The sequence below is a fragment of the Camellia sinensis genome, chromosome 6, assembly GCF_055761805.1.
Source record: "Camellia sinensis isolate YWXY chromosome 6, ASM5576180v1, whole genome shotgun sequence".
In the NCBI taxonomy this organism is placed as follows: domain Eukaryota; kingdom Viridiplantae; phylum Streptophyta; class Magnoliopsida; order Ericales; family Theaceae; genus Camellia; species Camellia sinensis.
In genome coordinates, this window is record NC_138966.1 from 193,103,818 (window position 1) to 193,123,496 (window position 19,679).

At 40.8% G+C, this 19,679-nt stretch overlaps 1 protein-coding gene across 1 annotated transcript in view; it reads left to right on the forward strand.

Annotated features, from left to right (window-relative positions):
* Positions 1 to 15,640, forward strand: part of LOC145792496 (uncharacterized) — a 292,889-nt gene extending 277,249 nt beyond the window's left edge. The window contains exon 6 of the mRNA XM_082873179.1: positions 15,526 to 15,640. Coding sequence (XP_082729305.1) covers positions 15,526 to 15,540 — 15 coding nt within the window. The 3' untranslated portion in view covers positions 15,541 to 15,640. The remainder of the gene's footprint in view (positions 1 to 15,525) is intronic.
* The last annotated feature ends 4,039 nt before the right edge of the window (positions 15,641 to 19,679 follow it).

Consider the following 19,679-nt stretch of genomic DNA (forward strand, 5'->3'; position numbering starts at 1 on the left):
CAAGAGTGTGAAAATTACCGCTGTTCCATTCAAATTTGTTGGTGTAACTGGCTCCAAGCAAGAACAGACTCAAAGCAAAATGAAAAGACAAACACAAAACAAAATGGTGATGCCCGAGGTAACACCCCCGGAATCACCCGACTTTGTACAATAGGACTGACTTGATGCAACAAGACAGACCCTTAATCAAGAAGACTGACTCGAGACAATGAGACAAACTCAAAACAAAACTACAGAACTGACTCAACACCCAAGTCAGAAACTACAAAACTAACATTCGCAAATGCTCAAAATAGTGCGTGCCATACGCCACATCCGAGGTAAACCGTGCGCCGCCCGCAGGTGGTCCAACCCCTGATCACATACTTGCATTATCCTCGAAATCCACCAACCCGATGGTGACAGACTTTGCCGAGCTTGGAGGGAGGATGACTTCATTGTCAATCAAATCTTGCACTTCGTGGCGAAGACGGAAGTAGTTGTCGGTGCTGTGACCGGTTTGCTGATGGTATGCACAGTACTGGGTACCATCATGCTTAGCTGGAAGGGGACTCGGGAGAGGCCGAGGCTCGAGGGGTTTGAGATGCCCTTTTTTGACAAGGATTTGAAGGGCCTTAGACAAAGGCATGTAGAGGGCATGGAAGACCCTGCGACCTCGGGGCGGATACTTCAAGGCTTGCTGACTTTTGCTGGACGCACTCGAAAAAGGGTCGGCAGGTGCTGCCTTGGCTCTCTGATCTTTTCTAGGTGTAGGGTTAGGATTGGAAGGAACTATTCTGGTACGACGGTCCCCATCTCGATTTTCCCTCTGGCTTAAACTGCTTTCGGCCTGAGTGGGGAAGATGTCATCCACAGTTTTTACAGCAACAGCGAACACCTGCTGTTTATTCAATCCTCCGGCTTTCAAAGCCTCAACAGCTCACAGGAGTTGTTCGTAGGGATCGGTGTCCACGTTCATCTTGTTCTTACCACTCACCTCGGCTTGGTAGAAGGTTTGAGTTGCTACATCAGAGCGGAGCCCCGTTGTTGTCGACATGCCATTGCCGGAACTTGGGATGGCTTCAGGTTGGCTAAGTTCGATTACAATTCGTCCCAGTAGCGGGGGCTCCTCTGGTATGAAGTTCCCGGCATACGATGTGGTTGGTGGCGGAGCCGACATTCCGCAGGCTAGATCCGCCACAGATCTTTGAAGGTCACCAATCATTCTCATCAACTCGAATGTGGTGGGCTCACAGGTTTGACATAACAGGGGTTCCCAGATCAGATGTGCGGCAGGTGACCTGGGTGGGTGTGGCACTTCAACATCGGTATCACCTTGCAATGTGATTCCTTGGTCTGATGCGGCTGCCATAATTTCTTCCGAATTTTGCGTCATCACAAGTTTTGCTGAACTGAACAGAGGTGATGTGACTGGTGACTGACGGATCAGATGGACCGGACTGGTGACTGACGGATCAGATGGACCGGATTGGTGACTAACGAATCTGAAGAACCGGTGAGCCTTTTTCTGTCTTGCCTCAGCAAAGGAGAACACTGGTTGCTCTGAACCGAGTCTCTAAACCCCCCCTAAAAGAGAAAACATGCGGTATCTCAGCCCAATCCCACTAATACAGACATGAGCATAACTGAATAACTGCATTCGATTGCTGATCACTGTTCCCAAAATTACTGCCCCCCCCAAAAACTGAATCCGATACCCGCAGATATAACTGATTCCCAAAATGCTGAACTGGTGCCCGCAGGCCCTTGATACCCAGAAACACTGAACTGGTGCCCACAGGCCTGATGCCCAAACTTGTAAACTGATACATGCATTCTTGTAGAGATGCACTCTAAAAGCACATAACAAGAAAATGAGAGCCAAAACACCCCTATGGTGGGTAGGGTTTCCCTGTCCTATTTTGTCAGGAGCTAGAGTCTCACTACACACGCAGCAGTTTCAAACAACCTATCGGGTAAGCAACCTGTCCTAGTTTGGAATGGTCACTACGGATTCCGAATATGCACTAGGTCGAATGGTCAAAAGGGTGCCACGGTAAAACCGGGGTTTGTGTTCCCATACTGGCAGAGCCCACAACCGGTCAGCCTTATGGTCATGCCTTGACAAGACAAGCCTCCAGCAAACCATTCAGGAATAGCAGATGGCAAACACGGTGTCCTAGGCGCACCAATGCAAATGCAATGCAAAGAAACACATAAGTGTAGTCAAAACCAGATATCATGAGTTCGAGTCAAGTTCTCTAACTCCCCAGCAGAGTCGCCAGAAACTATAGACGTCCCCGAACGCCCCGGGAGGGTGAGTCCCGTTTTGTTCATTTGGGCTCACTACAGTTCGGATTCTCAAATTGTCACGGTTCTGAATCTGAACCAAAGAGTCCAAATCCGGCAAATCGTTTTGAGAAAATAGATTTTGAAAGAAGTGCCAAACATGGACTGTTTTGCCAGATACAGAGTTGCCACATAAATATTTTATTTTGGGAAATTTAGGAAACCCTGACTCGTTGCCTAAGGCCACGTGTCCGTCATCACCAAAGTTGCCTCGGCTCGGGAACTTGGGTACGATTGGGGAAGGTCACTTCGTGAGCACCCCCGCTCGCCCGATCAAAGACCGGCCTCTACTAACCATGATATCAAGTTTTGAAAACATTGTGTGTTCGTATTCCGGTTATTAGCTTAGATTTACTATGTGATGCGCACAGCATACAAGTATAGACTGGATCGCCTGAATTGGAACAAAACATTTCATGTTTGTTTATTTGAAAATGGTTTGATGGTGCTACCCGCAAGTAGGCTAAGACGTGGATTTGCCACCCTCGGGTGGGCTTAGAAAAACATGATTTTGTCACTATCTAGTGGGCTTAAAACACACATTTGATGAATTGTTCCAATTCAAATAACCCAACCTTCACCCACAGGCATTCAGGCGGTTATATCACATAAGCATATAGCCTCATGGTAAGCATGCTATTCGTGGCAGTCACTCACACGCATGCAAGGACGCTAAAGCATAAAACTTACCGAGTACTCCAAGCCAAAACAGAAGCTAGGTTATAAATCCATGCATGATCCTAACTATAAAGAAATGCCTAATGCAACACATGCAAAAGTGCAACTATAGCAGGCTCGGCTATTCTAAACATGGCATATGAAATGCTACAGCTAGCATGTATTCAAGTTGGAATTGAAAATACGATGCAGTTAGTATGATGCGCCGAGCCCGGTGCATGCAAAACAGATGAATGATGCAAACATGCTGTCATACTGTATGCTAATTGAAACATATCCTAATCTAACACTACAAGAAAAGGGGTCAAACAACACGGAAGCAATAGCGACGGCGCGCCTCCCGTCGCAAAAAATGGTTTTTTGCGACGGAAGCAATAGCGACGGCGCGCCTCCCGTCGCAAAAAATGGTTTTTTGCGACGGCAACTTATACCGTCGCAAATAAAGGCATTAGCGACGGCGTTTGTCCCGTCGGTAATAAAACCACGCGGACAGTTAGTAAATGCCGAATTATTTGCGACGGCATTTTTTACCGTCGCAAAAAATATTACTTTTGAGACGGCATATGTTTGCTGTCGCAAACAGTGGCCATTTGCGACGACAAACTTCCATCGCAAAAAGGGGCTTATTAAAACGGGGCCGTTTTATGATGTAATTAGCAACCATTGGCGACGATGTAAAACGAATCGTCGCAAAAAGTAAAAAAAAAAAAATTAGCCCCGCCCTTCCCTTTCATCTTGCCGCTTGATGATTTCAGCCAAATCCCTAATTCTTCGAAACATTTTTTCCCCCAAATTCCTCAAACGACCTACGAAGGCGAACGGCTCTCTGTAGCGGTGGTACGGTGGTGCGGCGGTGCGGCGGCGACGACAACGGCTCTGGTTGGTCCGACGACGGCAACGGCTCTCTCTGCGTATGCTCTCTCTCTCTCTCTCTTTCTCTCTCTCTCTGTATATATATATATAGATGAATGTATATTTGCTTTAGCCTCTTGGCTCGTAGTTTTTTGATAATCACAATTGAAGTATTCCATCTAGGAATTGTTTTTCACGTTAAAATCATTTATGTCCAGATTATTGATGGCTAAGCTTAGATCTAAATCGATTTTTTTCCTTGTGTGAATTGATTAAAATTACTCTTAGCTTGTTGAGTATTGTTGTTGTGTTGCCATCCATATGCTTGTAATTGGAATTAGACATAATCACAAATCACAATCTCAGAACTTAGGGTTTTGATTCTTTACCAACATGACAGCTACCAAAACTAATTTAGATCTCCAATGTTACTATACCAAACCAAAATCTGCCTAATTGTTTAAGCAGGCAACAGAAGCCCAAAATGAAAGACAACTATTACTTAAATTTCTAATAGAGTTACAATAATTTATAATTTAAATATAAAATTATATATTTTGTAATAATATTATATATTTTTTTATTAAAATTTTTTAACCATAAAATATATAATATTGTCATAAAAATATATATTATTTTTAAATCGTAAATTATCTTATCTATAATAAAAAAATGTGAAAAAAAAAAAAATGCATAACTAGGTCCATAGACATCGATGCGATGAAACAATTAGATCATGCTGACTTAACATATAGACTACAAAAGACAGATGGACCAATGAGATGGCTCCAAAAAGGCTTTGACATGACAGTGTAGATATGCAAGATGGTCTTAAATAGCTCGTCCAAATGAAAAGACAACCCATTGATACATTACTATCAAAGAGGTGTTATGTTACGTTAAGTTTTGAATGGAAGTGTATTATGTTGTGTTTGATACCTCCTTTGCACTCATATCATGGTTGAAACTTTAATGTCCCCCTTTAGGCTTTCACCAACTTATGTGAATTTTACTCTATTATGATGTTTGACATGTTTCATTTAATTACATGGCTTTATTTCTCATTATCCTAATATAAAATCAATCAAAGAATTACAAATTTAGCTTATGGGAACAAATAACATAATCGTGAAAAACTCATTTTGTTTCTTAAATTATGATATTCTTGTATCACTTATGGTTTGAACTATCAATTTCAATAATTACATCCCTTAAATTATTTATTTTATTTTATTTTATTTCAAATTATTAATTGTGTTCATATTTTTGAAAAAATATGTACTTGCCGACACTCAAATAATTGTGCATGTAATAGCTTAACTTAGTTGTTTCTAGGGATACATAGTTTTATTACAATTAGCTATATTTTGTGTTTTATTGAATATTTTTAAAATAATTAGTTGTGTTTTGTTGCATGATATCTAAAAATTTATCTTCTTATTATAAGACAAAGTGAATCAATGTCCTCAATTAATAATGTGTTCGTCTATAGATTTGACACACTGTAAAAGATTATTTAACTCATCAACAAATTAAAATAAATTCAACTAATATCAATAGTTAAAGGAAAATTCTATGGTGGCATAACTTGTATATAGTACACACTCTCAAAAGGGTGTGTATCATAGCATTGTCCATAGTTACAAGGAATAATTATTTAAATTGATAGTTTAAGAATAAAAAGGGTCATGTAATTGTTTGTGAGGACAAAGTAACCAACCCTCCAGGAGCATCCAATAATTTTCCATCGTTATCTCATATGTAATGTAAATTTCTTTTCAAATGTAAATTTGTGCACTAACTACTATTCCCTTGCAAGTTCTTTCAAATGTAAATTCTATCCAAATTTTGTATTACAATTAAACTGTGTTGGGATAGAGATTTGATAAAGGAAAAAAGAAAAAGAGGATGAAATGTAAACTCACCTTCTTTTTTTCTTTTTTTTTTTTCTTTCTTTTTGTTTTTAAATTACTACCAAAATTCATGATCCAAGTATAGTGTCAAACAGTCTCCACTAGCTAAGATTAAATCATCCTCCAATTATATAACTATATACGAATATATATATATATATATATATATTTCTTGTAAAAATCTCACATGGTTTTGTTGTTTTCTCTGCCAATTAAATGATACTAGATCACCTTTCTGTTTTCTTAACTTGCAAGTGTAGAATCCAAAAAACAAAAAAAGATAAAGAACATCCCCACTTTAACAGAGTAGTCTTAAAGAAGCATCCTTATCATTCATGGCTTCTCTCTCATCTCTCTAGCTGGGCATCCCTTTTGTTACAATGTGCATATATATATGGAGATATATAGAGATTTATACAGTAACTAGAGACACTATTTACTGGTTCGCATGTCCTCTCCACTTGAAAATGTACTTGCTTTTAAATTTTATCACATCCACAAACTTTACCATCATATGGAGTGGGGTGGTGTTGAGTGTGGTTTACGAAGTCTCATTGTCCCATTCTCTTCTTCATATCATTATAGTTCTTGTTGGGCCAAACCCAGTTAAAGTCCATATCAGAACTAAGAAAAATAAAAAAATTTAAAACAGCCAGACACCTATTAAGTTGGTGCGATATCTGTTGAAATGCATTTGTACTCCAAATCTTTATGACCATCTCTTTATTTTCATTTTTCATTTTTTATTTTTATTTTTAACAATCAATAGGAGGTGAGGAAACTATATTTTTTTTATTGAGCAATATTACATATAATCACATTTTTTATCTGTATTTTTCACTTATAGACACAAGAAAAATGTTTGGGACCCCCTTTTAGGGAGACTCTCACCACCCCCATAGTGGTGTGGATCAATTATGTGTTTGTATTGTTTTTTATTTTTTATTTTTTATTTTTTTCTTACTTGGACCAATCAGAAGTGAGTAGTGATTGTGGGGGCGATATTTTGTGAGGTCCGAATCATAACTGTTGACACAAAATAATGAGGTCCACATTTATAAATGTAAATGAGATCTGCTCACTTTCATTTTGGAGTAAAAAAAAGGAAAAAGATTATAGGTAGCATTTTCCTTTTGATTGTATCCCCACATGGGGGAAGTTGACTTGATATTTGTATTTATTCAATAATTCATACCCAATTTTACATAAAAAGACACTAGCTAGTTATGGCTATTATGGTCTCTTTTTATTTATGTGTACAGATGATGGATAAGAGTTGGATTGATTTGCCAAATAGGATGTCGAGCGAATACATTAATGGGATTGATGAATTCCTTGTGTTTGCCTACACCAATACGGTTGAAGGTTCGATGATCAGTTGTCCGTGTAGGAAGTGTGAGAATCGATACTATTTTGTATGAGATGGTGTACAGGAGCATCTGATTTTGAATGGTTTTTTTAAAAAATACAAACATTGGATTAATCATGGGGAATCTTACGTATCTCTGCATAGTAATCGAGAGAATAAAACATTAAGTAATTTAGACATTGGGGATGATATGATTGGAATGATACAAGGGGCTATGGGAAATCCACATGCCGGTACAAGTGTTGAGGGTGATGAACCACAGGGGCCTGATCCCCATGCATCTGAACCTCAGCTCGGTCCAAATGCAGAGACTGCAAAGTATTTCAAACTTCTTCAAGATGCACAAAGTGAATTGTATCCGGGTTGTCAGAAGTTCACATCTTTGCCATTCATTTTTCGACTTCTACATTTGAAAGTGCTTAATCAGTGAACAGACAAGTCTGTTGACATGTTGCTTGAGTTATTGAATGACGCGTTCCCGTTGGGTGTGAAACTCCCGGACTCATATTATAAAGCTCAAAAGGTCACAACAGATTTGGGCTTCACGTATGAGACGTGGGATGCATGTCCGAACAGTTGCATGTTGTTTCGAAACGAGGACGCCAATCTTGATAAATGTGTCATATGCAACAGTTCTAGATGGAAATCAAATGGTGATGGTGGTTTAAATGGTCCTAACAAAGGTGGCAAACAAATAGCTACAAAACAGATGAGGTATTTTCCTTTAAAGCCAAGGTTGCAGAGGTTGTTTATGTCATCCAAGACGGCCAAGTTCATGAGATGGCATGCAGAGGAACGAACTGATGATGGTGTCTTCAGGCATCCTGCTGACTCCCTTGCATGAAAAGATTTTGACCATCGGAATATTGACTTTAGTAATGATTGCCGAAGTGTAAGGCTTGGCTTAGCATCTGATGGTTTTAACCCATTCAGGACGATGAACATAGTTCATAGCACTTGGCCTGTTGTGCTCATTCCATATAACTTGCCGCCATGGATGTGCATGAAGCAACCATTTCTAATTTTATCCGTGCTTATTGACGGCCCGAAAGGACCTGGTGACAAGATTGATGTGTATATGCAACCGTTGATTGAGGAGTTGAAAGAACTATGGAATGAGGGTGTGTCAACATTTGATGCATCAACAAATCAAATGTTTCAAATGCATGCAGCTTTACTGTGGACAATTAGTGATTTTCCTGCATATGCAAACTTGTCAGGATGGAGCACTAAAGGCGAATATGCATGTCCTTATTGCAATAAGCAAACTACATCGTGTTGGTTGAAGCATAGTAGGAAACAATCGTACTTGGGTCATCGCAGATTTTTACATACTGGCCATAAATTTCAGAAGGATAAAGTATCATTTGATGATAGTAGGGAAGTTAGACTCAAACCAAAATTGTTGTCTGGAACTGAGATGTTGCTACAATTAGAATCTGAGGGTATTTTAACCCAATACAAGAGGGATGACCTTAAGGAGAGGCATAGGAGACAGGTAGAGAAGGAGAAAGCTGGACATCGCACCCATAGTTGGAAGAAAAAGAGTATCTTTTATGAATTGCCATATTGGGAGCACAATCTAATAAGACACAACCTCGATGTGATGCATATAGAGAAGAATGTTTGTGACAATGTGTTGTGGACAATATTAGGGGTTGCAGGAAAATCGAAGGATGGTGGTAATGCTCGGCATGATTTACAAGATATGAATATTAGAAAACCCCTACATTTACAGTTAAGAGGGTCGAATAAAGCCTATTTACCACCAGCACAATTCACGATGACCAAGGATGAGAAAGATTTGTTCTTGAAAGTGTTGAAGGAAGTAAGAGTTCCTGACGGGTATTCATCCAATATATCACGTCGTGTGCGCTTACATGATAGAAGCATTGGGGGTCTTAAGAGCCACGATAGTCATATTCTGATGCAACAACTTATTCCATTGGCTATTCGAAGATCGTTACCGAAGAATGTAATTGAACCCTTGATTGAATTGAGCAATTTCTTTAGACAATTGTGTTCGAAAGTGAATCGTGCGACGGATTTGCAATATATTCAAGATCGTATCGCTATAACACTTTGTCATCTAGAGAAAATATTTCCTCCGAGTTTTTTTGATATAATGGAGCACTTGCCTATACATCTAGCTGATGAAGCCTTATTGGGTGGATCGATTCAGTTTCGATGGATGTATCTAATTGAGAGGTATCTTCTTACTTTGAAGCAATACGTGCGTAATAGAGCTCATCCTGAAGGATCAATTGCTAAAGGATATCTTATGGAAGAATGCATGAATTTTTGTGCACAATATCTCAATGATGTGGAAACCAAATCTAGTCGACCCGTGAGGAACTATAGTGGTGCTGATAATTTGGGTCATGCTATTGGTGAAAACACAAGCTTTTATCTTGATAATACTTCTTGGGTACAAGCTCATCGGTACATCTTATTCAATACAAGCGCGGTTCAACCTTTTATAAAGTAGGTTAAGTCACTCACTCAATATTTTATTATGTTTTATTGAATTTTCAACTAAATTTTTTGTATTGCTAAAATTTCAATCTACACAGCAAACACCTTGAAGTACTTAAGCTCAAAATGCCTCGTGTCGACGATCATCAACTTCGGCGTGAACATTTTGAAACTTTTCACATTTGGTTCAAGGAACATGTATGTATTTAACTCTATAGATTCTAGTTACTTAAGTCGATCTACATTTCAAATTTTACATTTTCGTGTTAAATAGGTCCAAACTTTGCGAAGGACTACTGATGTCATATTTTCTGAAGAGATTATTCTATTGGCAAATGGTCCTCATAACCTGGCAAGGAGATTCAATGGGTATATACTGAATGGGTTTCGGTATCGAGTAAAGGCCATGGATGATCGTCGAGCCACACAAAATTGTGGTGTAGCTTTGAAGGCAGATACCATAAGTTATGCTAGTCGAAAAGACAAGAATCCTCGTGTGGGGTCTGTGTACTATTATGGACAATTGACAGATATTATTGAGATTCGATATTCCAATGAGAAGAAACATGTGTTGTTTAAGTGTGATTGGGTTGACAACATTCACGGAAAGAAAGAAGATGTCTTCAATTTCACGTTGGTGAACTTCAATCATTTGTTGTACCGAGATGAGCGAATTACCAATGAACCTTTCATCTTGGCGTCCCAAGCAGAGCAAGTTTGGTATGTTGCAGACCCGTTACAACCAGACTGGCAAGTCGTGGTGAAGATGTCTCAAAGACGTTTATTTGACATGAGTTCGACTGATCCACAAATCGAGCCATACATGAGCCAACAATTGGAAGAAAATATAATGCTTCGTGATGAAGAAGTTGGTTGGGTGAGGGAAGCCGCAGAAGGGGAAACAGTTGATGTTCAAATAGGCTGATATTTAATCAACATTAGTAATTCAATTAAGGCCAAGGTTGTAGTTAATCATCAATTTCTTAATTTATTTTGTCCTCGTAATTGTATTAGTTCAATTAATGTCATATTATAGTTGATGACAAACCATTGTCTATGTTTCTAATGTCAATTAGTGTTATATTGCTTGCAGATTATTATGGGAAGGAAGAGGAAGCCTGATCATCCCCGGCGCATGATATCTGATGTGCTACATAACAGGACATCAGTAGCACCACCATTAGAGGAGGCATCACATCAGCCACCATCGGAGGGGCCATTAGTGCCACCACCATCTGAGGGGCCATTAGTACCACCATATCGACCACCATCAGTGGCACCACAGCAGCTACCATGTACTCAGCCTCCACGCCTACCATCAGTGGCACCATAGCAGCTATCATCATCAGCTTATGAGCCATCTGCAGGTATATAAATTTGCTTTGATTTGTATGAAAATTATTTACACATACATTTATTTATGCTCATTATATATAACTTGTTTATTCTCATTGTATTTTGCAGACCCTTCGACTTCTTCACAGCCCACCTCAGGTTTATTTGATATGATTTGTATTCACATTATTTAAATTTGCATTTGTTTATTACCATTGCATATTGTTTATTGTTGTTGTATCTCGCAGGTCATGTTAGTTCTTCATCAACCTCGATTAGACGTGGTAGAGGATGTGCCAAGGGCATTAAAGAGTGGGGTACTGGTAAAAAGCTGGACATACAATTTGATAAAAATTACTGTCCAATAGGGGATAACGTGGCTAAGTTAACTACTCAACTTGGCATTATTGTGCGGAATGGTAACATTGTTCCTCTTACTTTTCTTGACTGGAACAATGTGCCTGATGATATTGTTGATGTTATCTGGAAGGATGTGAAGGTAAAAGTATATTTTTTTCCACAAATTCGATTTCCAAATTTGTGTTATACTTTGCCTTAAACTTTGAAATTGTGTTTTATAGGACAATTTGAATATATGTCCAGAAGAGTACAAGCCAATCTGCATGAAAAACTGCAACAGCATATGGAAGGATCACAAGAACAAGATTAAGGCTAAGTATTTCAAGCCTAGAAGTTCTGATCCTAATCTGAAGGATGATGTTCCTATGCACATTGTGCCAAGCCAGTGGGAACAACTTGTGGAGTAATGGCGTACTTCCGATGCTGAGGTATACAAATAAGTTATATTTATGATATGTAAACATACAAATCATATTTACATACTTACATTTGTTGAACCTGTTATAGAAAATTGCAAGTAGGAACGCTAAAAATCGGCGAGCTCACGGCATAGCTCATACCACAGGGCGTACTACTTTCTCTCAGATACGGTATGAGGTTTACATTTTATTGTTTTATTTTTGTACATAAATAAACATTGTATATTTGCAAATTATTTGGATTCTAATTTTCATATCTCTAAAAAAATGTAGATGACCAGTAAGGGGGAGTCTACTGATAAGATGAATGTTTGGCTTATGACACGTAGAGGAGATGACCCAGAGGTTATCCAGACCTTGGTAGTTTCCAAACACCTTTGATTGTATTTAAAGTTTATTTTTTGTGTGTCAACCATCTTAATCTGGCATATACTTGTATGTCTTATTCAATACAGGATGAGTTTAATCGTCAACTCTCTATGCTACCTGAGAATGGTCGGACTTTGGAGGCTAAGAATGCCATTTTCCATGAGTTGATAGGTCATGACATACATGGATATTGTCGCACATACGGGAGAATTGTGCCTCGGAGAGCGGTGTATAAAGATGGTGCTGGGCCATCACAGTCAACACCCCAGCCATTGACTATTGATCAGATCACACAGCAGGTTCGTGCAGAGCTAAGGGATGAGTTGAGGGAGGAGCTGCGAGCAGAGTTCTCTACACATTTACAGCAGATGAGAGCTGAGATGATGGCCCTTGTGTCACAGGGGCCGAGTGTAGATCCCAACAGACAGGTTCCATATAAATGAAATTGTTTGATAGTTCAATTGTCACTCAAGATTATGTATAAAATTTGAATATGATTAACACATTATGCATTGACTAACATAGGTTCCTGATGCATCGAGTGGCCACCGGGCATTTAGGGAATCTGCAGAAGATGAGAATCCATATACACCACCACCAGAAGATCAAGTATAAAATGTATCTTTGCATTCTAAGCTAAAATGTATCTTTGCATTCTTTACATTCTAAGTTAAGAGACTTGTGGGAGAAGACGGGACTAGTTAGAGCCGGATTTAGTACGAAACTTGGCACACACGACCACCTAGGCACGAGAGACCTGTGGGAGAAGACGGGGCTCGAATCGGGTTCCCGGTTTGGGAGTTAGAGCCGGATTTCACTTTAGGTAAACTACTTTCTTAAGAAACTTGAATTCGAGGTGTTAATGCCCCAAAATCACCAAACGGCGTTGGTTGAGCACGGAACTTGGCACACGTGACCGCCTAGGCACGAGAGACTTGTGGGAGAAGACGGGGCTCGAATCGGGTTCCCGGTTTGGGAGTTAGAGGCGGATTTCACTTTAGGCAAACTAGTTCCTTAAGAAACTTGAATTCGAGGCGTTAATGCTCCAAAATCACCAAACGACGTCGGTTTAGCACGAAACTTGGCACACGCGACCGCCTAGGCACGAGAGACTTGTGGGAGAAGACGGGGCTCGAATCGGGTTCCTGGTTTGGGATTTAGAGCCGGATTTCACTTTAGGCAAACTACTTCCTTAAGAAACTTGAATTCGAGGCGTTAATGCTCAAAAATCACCAAACGACGTCGGTTTAGCACGAAACTTGGCACACGCGACCGCCTAGGCACGAGAGACCTGTGGGAGAAGACGGGGCTCGAATCGGGTTCCCGGTTTGGGAGTTAGAGCCGGATTTCACTTTAGGTAAACTACTTCCTTAAGAAACTTGAATTCGAGGTGTTAACGCCCCAAAATCACCAAACGGCGTCGGTTGAGCACGAAACTTGGCACACGTGACCGCCTAGGCACGAGAGACTTGTGGGAAAAGACGGGGCTCGAATCGGGTTCCCGGTTTGGAAGTTAGAGCCGGATTTCACTTTAGGCAAACTACTTCCTTAAGAAACTTGAATTCGAGGCGTTAATGCTCCAAAATCACCAAACGACGTCGGTTTAGCACGAAACTTGGCACATGCGACCGCCTAGGCACGAGAGACTTGTGGGAGAAGACGGGGCTCGAATCGGGTTCCCGGTTTGGGAGTTAGAGCCGGATTTCACTTTAGGCAAACTACTTCCTTAAGAAACTTGAATTCGAGGCGTTAATGCTCCAAAATCACCAAACGATGTCAGTTTAGCACGAAACTTGGCACACGCGACCGCCTAGGCACGAGAGACTTGTGGGAGAAGACGAGGCTCGAATCAGGTTCCCGGTTTGGGAGTTAGAGCCAGATTTCACTTTAGGTAAACTACTTGCTTAAGAAACTTGAATTCGAGGTGTTAACGCCCCAAAATCACCAAACGGCGTCGGTTGAGCACGAAACTTGGCACACGCGACCGCCTAGGCACGAGAGACTTGTGGGAGAAGACGGGGCTCGAATCGGGTTCCCGGTTTGGGAGTTAGAGCCGGATTTCACTTTAGGCAAACTAGTTCCTTAAGAAACTTGAATTCGAGGCGTTAATGCTCCAAAATCACCAAACGGCGTCGATTTAGCACGAAACTTGGCACACGCGACCGCCTAGGCACGAGAGACTTGTGGGAGAAGACGGGGCTCGAATCGAGTTTCCGGTTTGGGAGTTAGAGCAGGATTTCACTTTAAGCAAACTAGTTCTTTAAAAAACTTGAATTCGAGGCGTTAATGCTCCAAAATCACCAAACGACGTCGGTTTAGCACGAAACTTGGCACACGCGACCGCCTAGGCATGAGAGACTTGTGGGAGAAGACGGGGCTCGAATCGGGTTCCCGGTTTGGGAGTTAGAGCCGGATTTCACTTTAGGCAAACTACTTCCTTAAGAAACTTGAATTCGAGGCGTTAATGCTCCAAAATCACCAAACGATGTCAGTTTAGCACGAAACTTGGCACACGCGACCGCCTAGGCACGAGAGACTTGTGGGAGAAGACGAGGCTCGAATCAGGTTCCCGGTTTGGGAGTTAGAGCCAGATTTCACTTTAGGTAAACTACTTGCTTAAGAAACTTGAATTCGAGGTGTTAACGCCCCAAAATCACCAAACGGCGTCGGTTGAGCACGAAACTTGGCACACGCGACCGCCTAGGCACGAGAGACTTGTGGGAGAAGACGGGGCTCGAATCGGGTTCCCGGTTTGGGAGTTAGAGCCGGATTTCACTTTAGGCAAACTAGTTCCTTAAGAAACTTGAATTCGAGGCGTTAATGCTCCAAAATCACCAAACGGCGTCGATTTAGCACGAAACTTGGCACACGCGACCGCCTAGGCACGAGAGACTTGTGGGAGAAGACGGGGCTCGAATCGAGTTTCCGGTTTGGGAGTTAGAGCAGGATTTCACTTTAAGCAAACTAGTTCTTTAAAAAACTTGAATTCGAGGCGTTAATGCTCCAAAATCACCAAACGACGTCGGTTTAGCACGAAACTTGGCACACGCGACCGCCTAGGCATGAGAGACTTGTGGGAGAAGACGGGGCTCGAATCGGGTTCCCGGTCCGGATTTCACTTTAGGCAAACTAGTTCCTTAAGAAACTTGAATTCGAGGCATTAATGCTCCAAAATGACCAAATGGCGTCGGTTTAACATGAAACTTGGCACACGCGACCGCCTAGGCACGAGAGACTTGTGGGAGAAAACGGGGCTCGAATCGGGTTCCCGGTTTGGGAGTTAGAGTCGGATTTCGGTCTAGTCAAAATTATTTACTAAACTATCTTTCTAATTATATAGTAGTCAATTTTTTTTTATATTTTTCTGTAATTAAAATATTAACACCATTATATGGTTATTAATTATTTTTATCTTGTTTTTTTGCAGATATTTCCTGAGTAGCAGTTTGCTTCTTGTGGAATGCGGGCGTATAAAGATTATGACCAACTTTTGTTTTTGTAACCCACGAAAGAATCAAGACGAAAACTTTTGGTTTTGATTTTGATTTATGCTATTTAAATTTGTGAACAACATTATGTATGTAGTATGCGACATTATGTAGTGGCATAATTTTTATTGTTATGAATTTTTATTTCTGTATTGTTATGAATGTAACAACATTATGAATTTTCATTATTTGTCAACTTTTGTTTATGTATGTATTTATATTATTATGTAATTTTTGGATTTTTTTTATAGTTATTTTTCATTTAATACAGGTTATTTTAATTTTTTTAAAATAAAATAACTGGTTTTTATTTGACAACAGGTTTTTTTTTTTTTTAACAGCAGGTTTTTTTTTTTATTTTTTTAAAATAAACCAACAGGTTTTTTTTTTTTTTTTTTGAGATGGCATAACAACCCGTCGCAAAAAAATTTTACGAGGCTTTTGCGACGGCAGCCATACTGTCGCAAAAGCTACGCAATGTAATTAAAAATAAAACCTTTAGCGACGGCTTAGGCTGCCGTCGGCAATAGTATCAGCTACGACACTTTTAGCGACGGCATTCTTGCCCTCTCAAAAAACCTTTTTTAGCGACGAAAATACTGTGCCGTCGCAAAAACTCAAATTTTCTTCCATTATTGGCGACAGAACATTGCCGTCGCAAAAAAGGCAGTCTCCCGTCGCAAAAAATAATGGCGACTGCACTTACCGTCGCTAAAGCCCTTTTGCAACCCCCTTTGTCGCGACCCCCACTTGCCGTCACAAAAAACCAAATTACCGTCGCAAAAAGTATTAGAGGCGGCGCACGGACCATTTGCAACGGCGTTTTGCCGTCGCAAAAAACACTTTTTTTTGTAGTGTAACCATTATAAGCTGGTAAATAAAAGGGAGAAAGACATGGGGTTGGAAGACATACAACACATACACGCACACTTATTACAACATTGCCCTCGCACAGAGGGTCCAAATAAATAATATACAGTCCTGAATAAATATTACAGTCCAAATAATTACAAAATCCTAATTAATTAACAAATTAGACTAGGTAAGCTGTAAACTAGCATGCAAGCTAGGGACTGCCTCGACGCTGCTTCGGATGATGAATGATGCATGCTCGGGTTGCCATGTGCGGAGAATCCACTGCGATGCCCCAATTAGCCTCTGTTTTGCAATGATTTCTTGGAAAGCGCGCCAAGTCCTGGAAGACTGCTGACTCTTGATTTGCTGCAACAGACAGCAGGAAAAGGGCATGGCAATGTATTTTCACAAATGTATGCATGCCTCGATCCTCGTGCCACCAATCACGCATCTCGATGCATGATGGCTGAGGAGTCGAATTGCACAACTCAATATGGAATGAATACACATGAAAACACAACAAAACCTAGACTCCATCATGGATAATCCGGAGTGTCGGGGACTGGAAATTGAGACACGTTCCGTCACTCGGAGTACGAAACGTACCTCGTTTCCCGTGCTTAGGCTAACTCCTACCCCAAACACAATGCAATATGCATGAGATGCATGAATGCAACTAAGATACAACCTAACATGCACAATGCTATGAAATGGCATACACGATGCACGAGGTAACATGGCATACACAATGCGCTAACATACAACCTAGCATACACAATGCTATAAAATAAAATGGCATAAACAATGCATAAATGGACTTACACTAACACAAGTGGACCTCAGCCACACTCGCATAAGAGGCCATTAGATGAAAATGAGACATTCGAAATGCGTGCACGCATGCACGCAAACCGAGGATCCGACCCTAAGGCACCAAATACCACTCTAACAAGTCATGGCAAGGCATGAAATATGATATGCAAACATGCAAATTTCAGAAGCGAAATATGATGCAAAACAGCCCCGAATCATGAAAGCATGGCACCCGAAGCATGGAATGAGACCCGAAATGCAAAACTAGGCATACGCAATGACCTATAGCTATACAAAGCATGCATTATTTGATCATGAAATGTGAAGACAGATTCAAGGAAGCCCCCAAAAAAGCATATTTACCGTTTTAAGGAAGGCCAAACAGCGAACGCAAATGGGGCTAAGCTAGCATGCAAAAATGACCCTAAATGCGAGATAAAGAAGCAAGTCATGGCTGATGGCCTCAAACATGAGAGGGACCTTCAACAATGTTGAAGAGGGACCCAAAACATGTCATTTTTCAGTTGGTGGCCGAGCCAAAAACAGTGCACAAGCATGCTCAAAATACTATGCAAGACAAGGCCAAAAAGAGAACTATAACACAAAGTACAAAAAGGATGCCTCAAACTGTAAAAGATCCTTAATGAAACATGAAGAGGGGATCAAAATAAGGCCACTTACAGTTCGGATCAGGGCCCAAAAACAGAAGCACAAGAGGCTAATAAATCATGCAAAAATGGAGCCAAAAAAGGGATATAAAGGCAAGTGGAAGATTGAAGCCTCAAATAGTGATGCGCTCTGTAACAACATTGAAGAAGGGCTCAAAATAAGCCACTTTACAGTTTATGACATGCCTCAAAACAATTTATACATAGGCCAAAAATACTACACAAGAAAATGGCATACAAGGGAGGCAATGAAGCAAGTGCAATAAGGAGGCCTCAAACAGTGAGAGGCCCTTAAAAAAACATGAAAAATAGCTCAAAATAAGCCTAGCTCCAGTTAGTGTCGGAGCCCAAAACAGCAAGCAAGTGTGGCTAATGTATTGAACAAAATAAAGCACAAAAAAGGAGAATAGGGACTCACCCTTGAAGACTAGTCTTTGACAGCCTTTTGGACTAAGATGCAGCACTCCTAGGCTCTGAAGAACAACCTCAAGCTGCTGGAATGGAGGATGGAAGGGTGGGGCTATGGGTTGGTGAAGAAATGAGTGTAGGACTTGAAAGGTTTGAAGCTTGAAAGTGTAGAGGGAGAGAGATGCAATATGGGAGCTCAAAGGTGATTTTTCTAACCCCTAAACCAGAGCTGGAGCTGCTATTATATAGACAAAGAAGGGTGGAAAAGAGGGGGGGAAAAAGGGGAGGAAAACAATCCAAGTTTCCCCCCAAAATGCAGCCCCCTAGATACAGAATCTGGGGGGAAAATGAGGGTGTATCTGCACTGTACTTGGTGCAAGGATTTTGGCCGGCCAGTTATTGAGGTTGAACGTGGCCAGCCGGCTTTCCTCATGGCCGGCCGGCCAAGGGTCAAAAGGGTCAAGTATGATTAGTGGCCGGCCACCACAGAAAGAGGGCCTTCCATGTGTGCAAAACATATGTAGTCATGCATACATATGTGAAAATACTTTGCCATGCCCCTCTCTTGCTCTCTGTTACAGCAAATCAAGAGTCAACAGTCTTCTGGAGCTTGGCACGCATTCCAAGAACAATTGCAAACAGAGGCAAACCGGGGCATCGCAAGGGATTCTCCGCACAAGGCAACCCGAGCATGCATCATTCATTATCCGGAGCAGATTTGAGGCAGTCCCTGGCTTGCATGCCAATTTATTGCTTTCCTAATTTAATTTGTTAATTAATTATGGTTTCGTACATATTTAGACTGTAATTATTTGGGACAGTATATTATTTATTCGGACCCTCTGCGCGAGGGCACAACTGTAATAAGTGTGCGTGTGTGTGATGTATGTCTTCCAACCCCACGTCTTTCTCCCTTTTCTTTACCCGCTTATGATGGTTAGATTAGGGCATGTTTTAATTAGCATACAGTATGATAGCATGTTTGCATTCATTCATCTGTTTTGCATGCACCGGGCTCGGCGCATCATACTAACTGCATTGTATTTTCAATTCCAAGTTGAATACATGTTAGCTGTAGTATTTCATATGCCATGTTTAGAATAGCCGAGCCTGCTATAGTTGTATTTTTGCATGTGTTGCATTAGGCATTTTTGTATAATTCGGATCATGCATGGATTTCTAATTGGCTTCTGTTTTGGCTTGGAGTACTCGGTAAGTTTTATGCTTTAGCATCCTTGCATGCGTGTGAGTGACTGTGACTGCCATGAATAGCATGCTTACCATGAGGCTATATGCTTATGTGATATAACTACCTGAATGCCTGTGGATGAAGGTTGGGTTATTTGAAT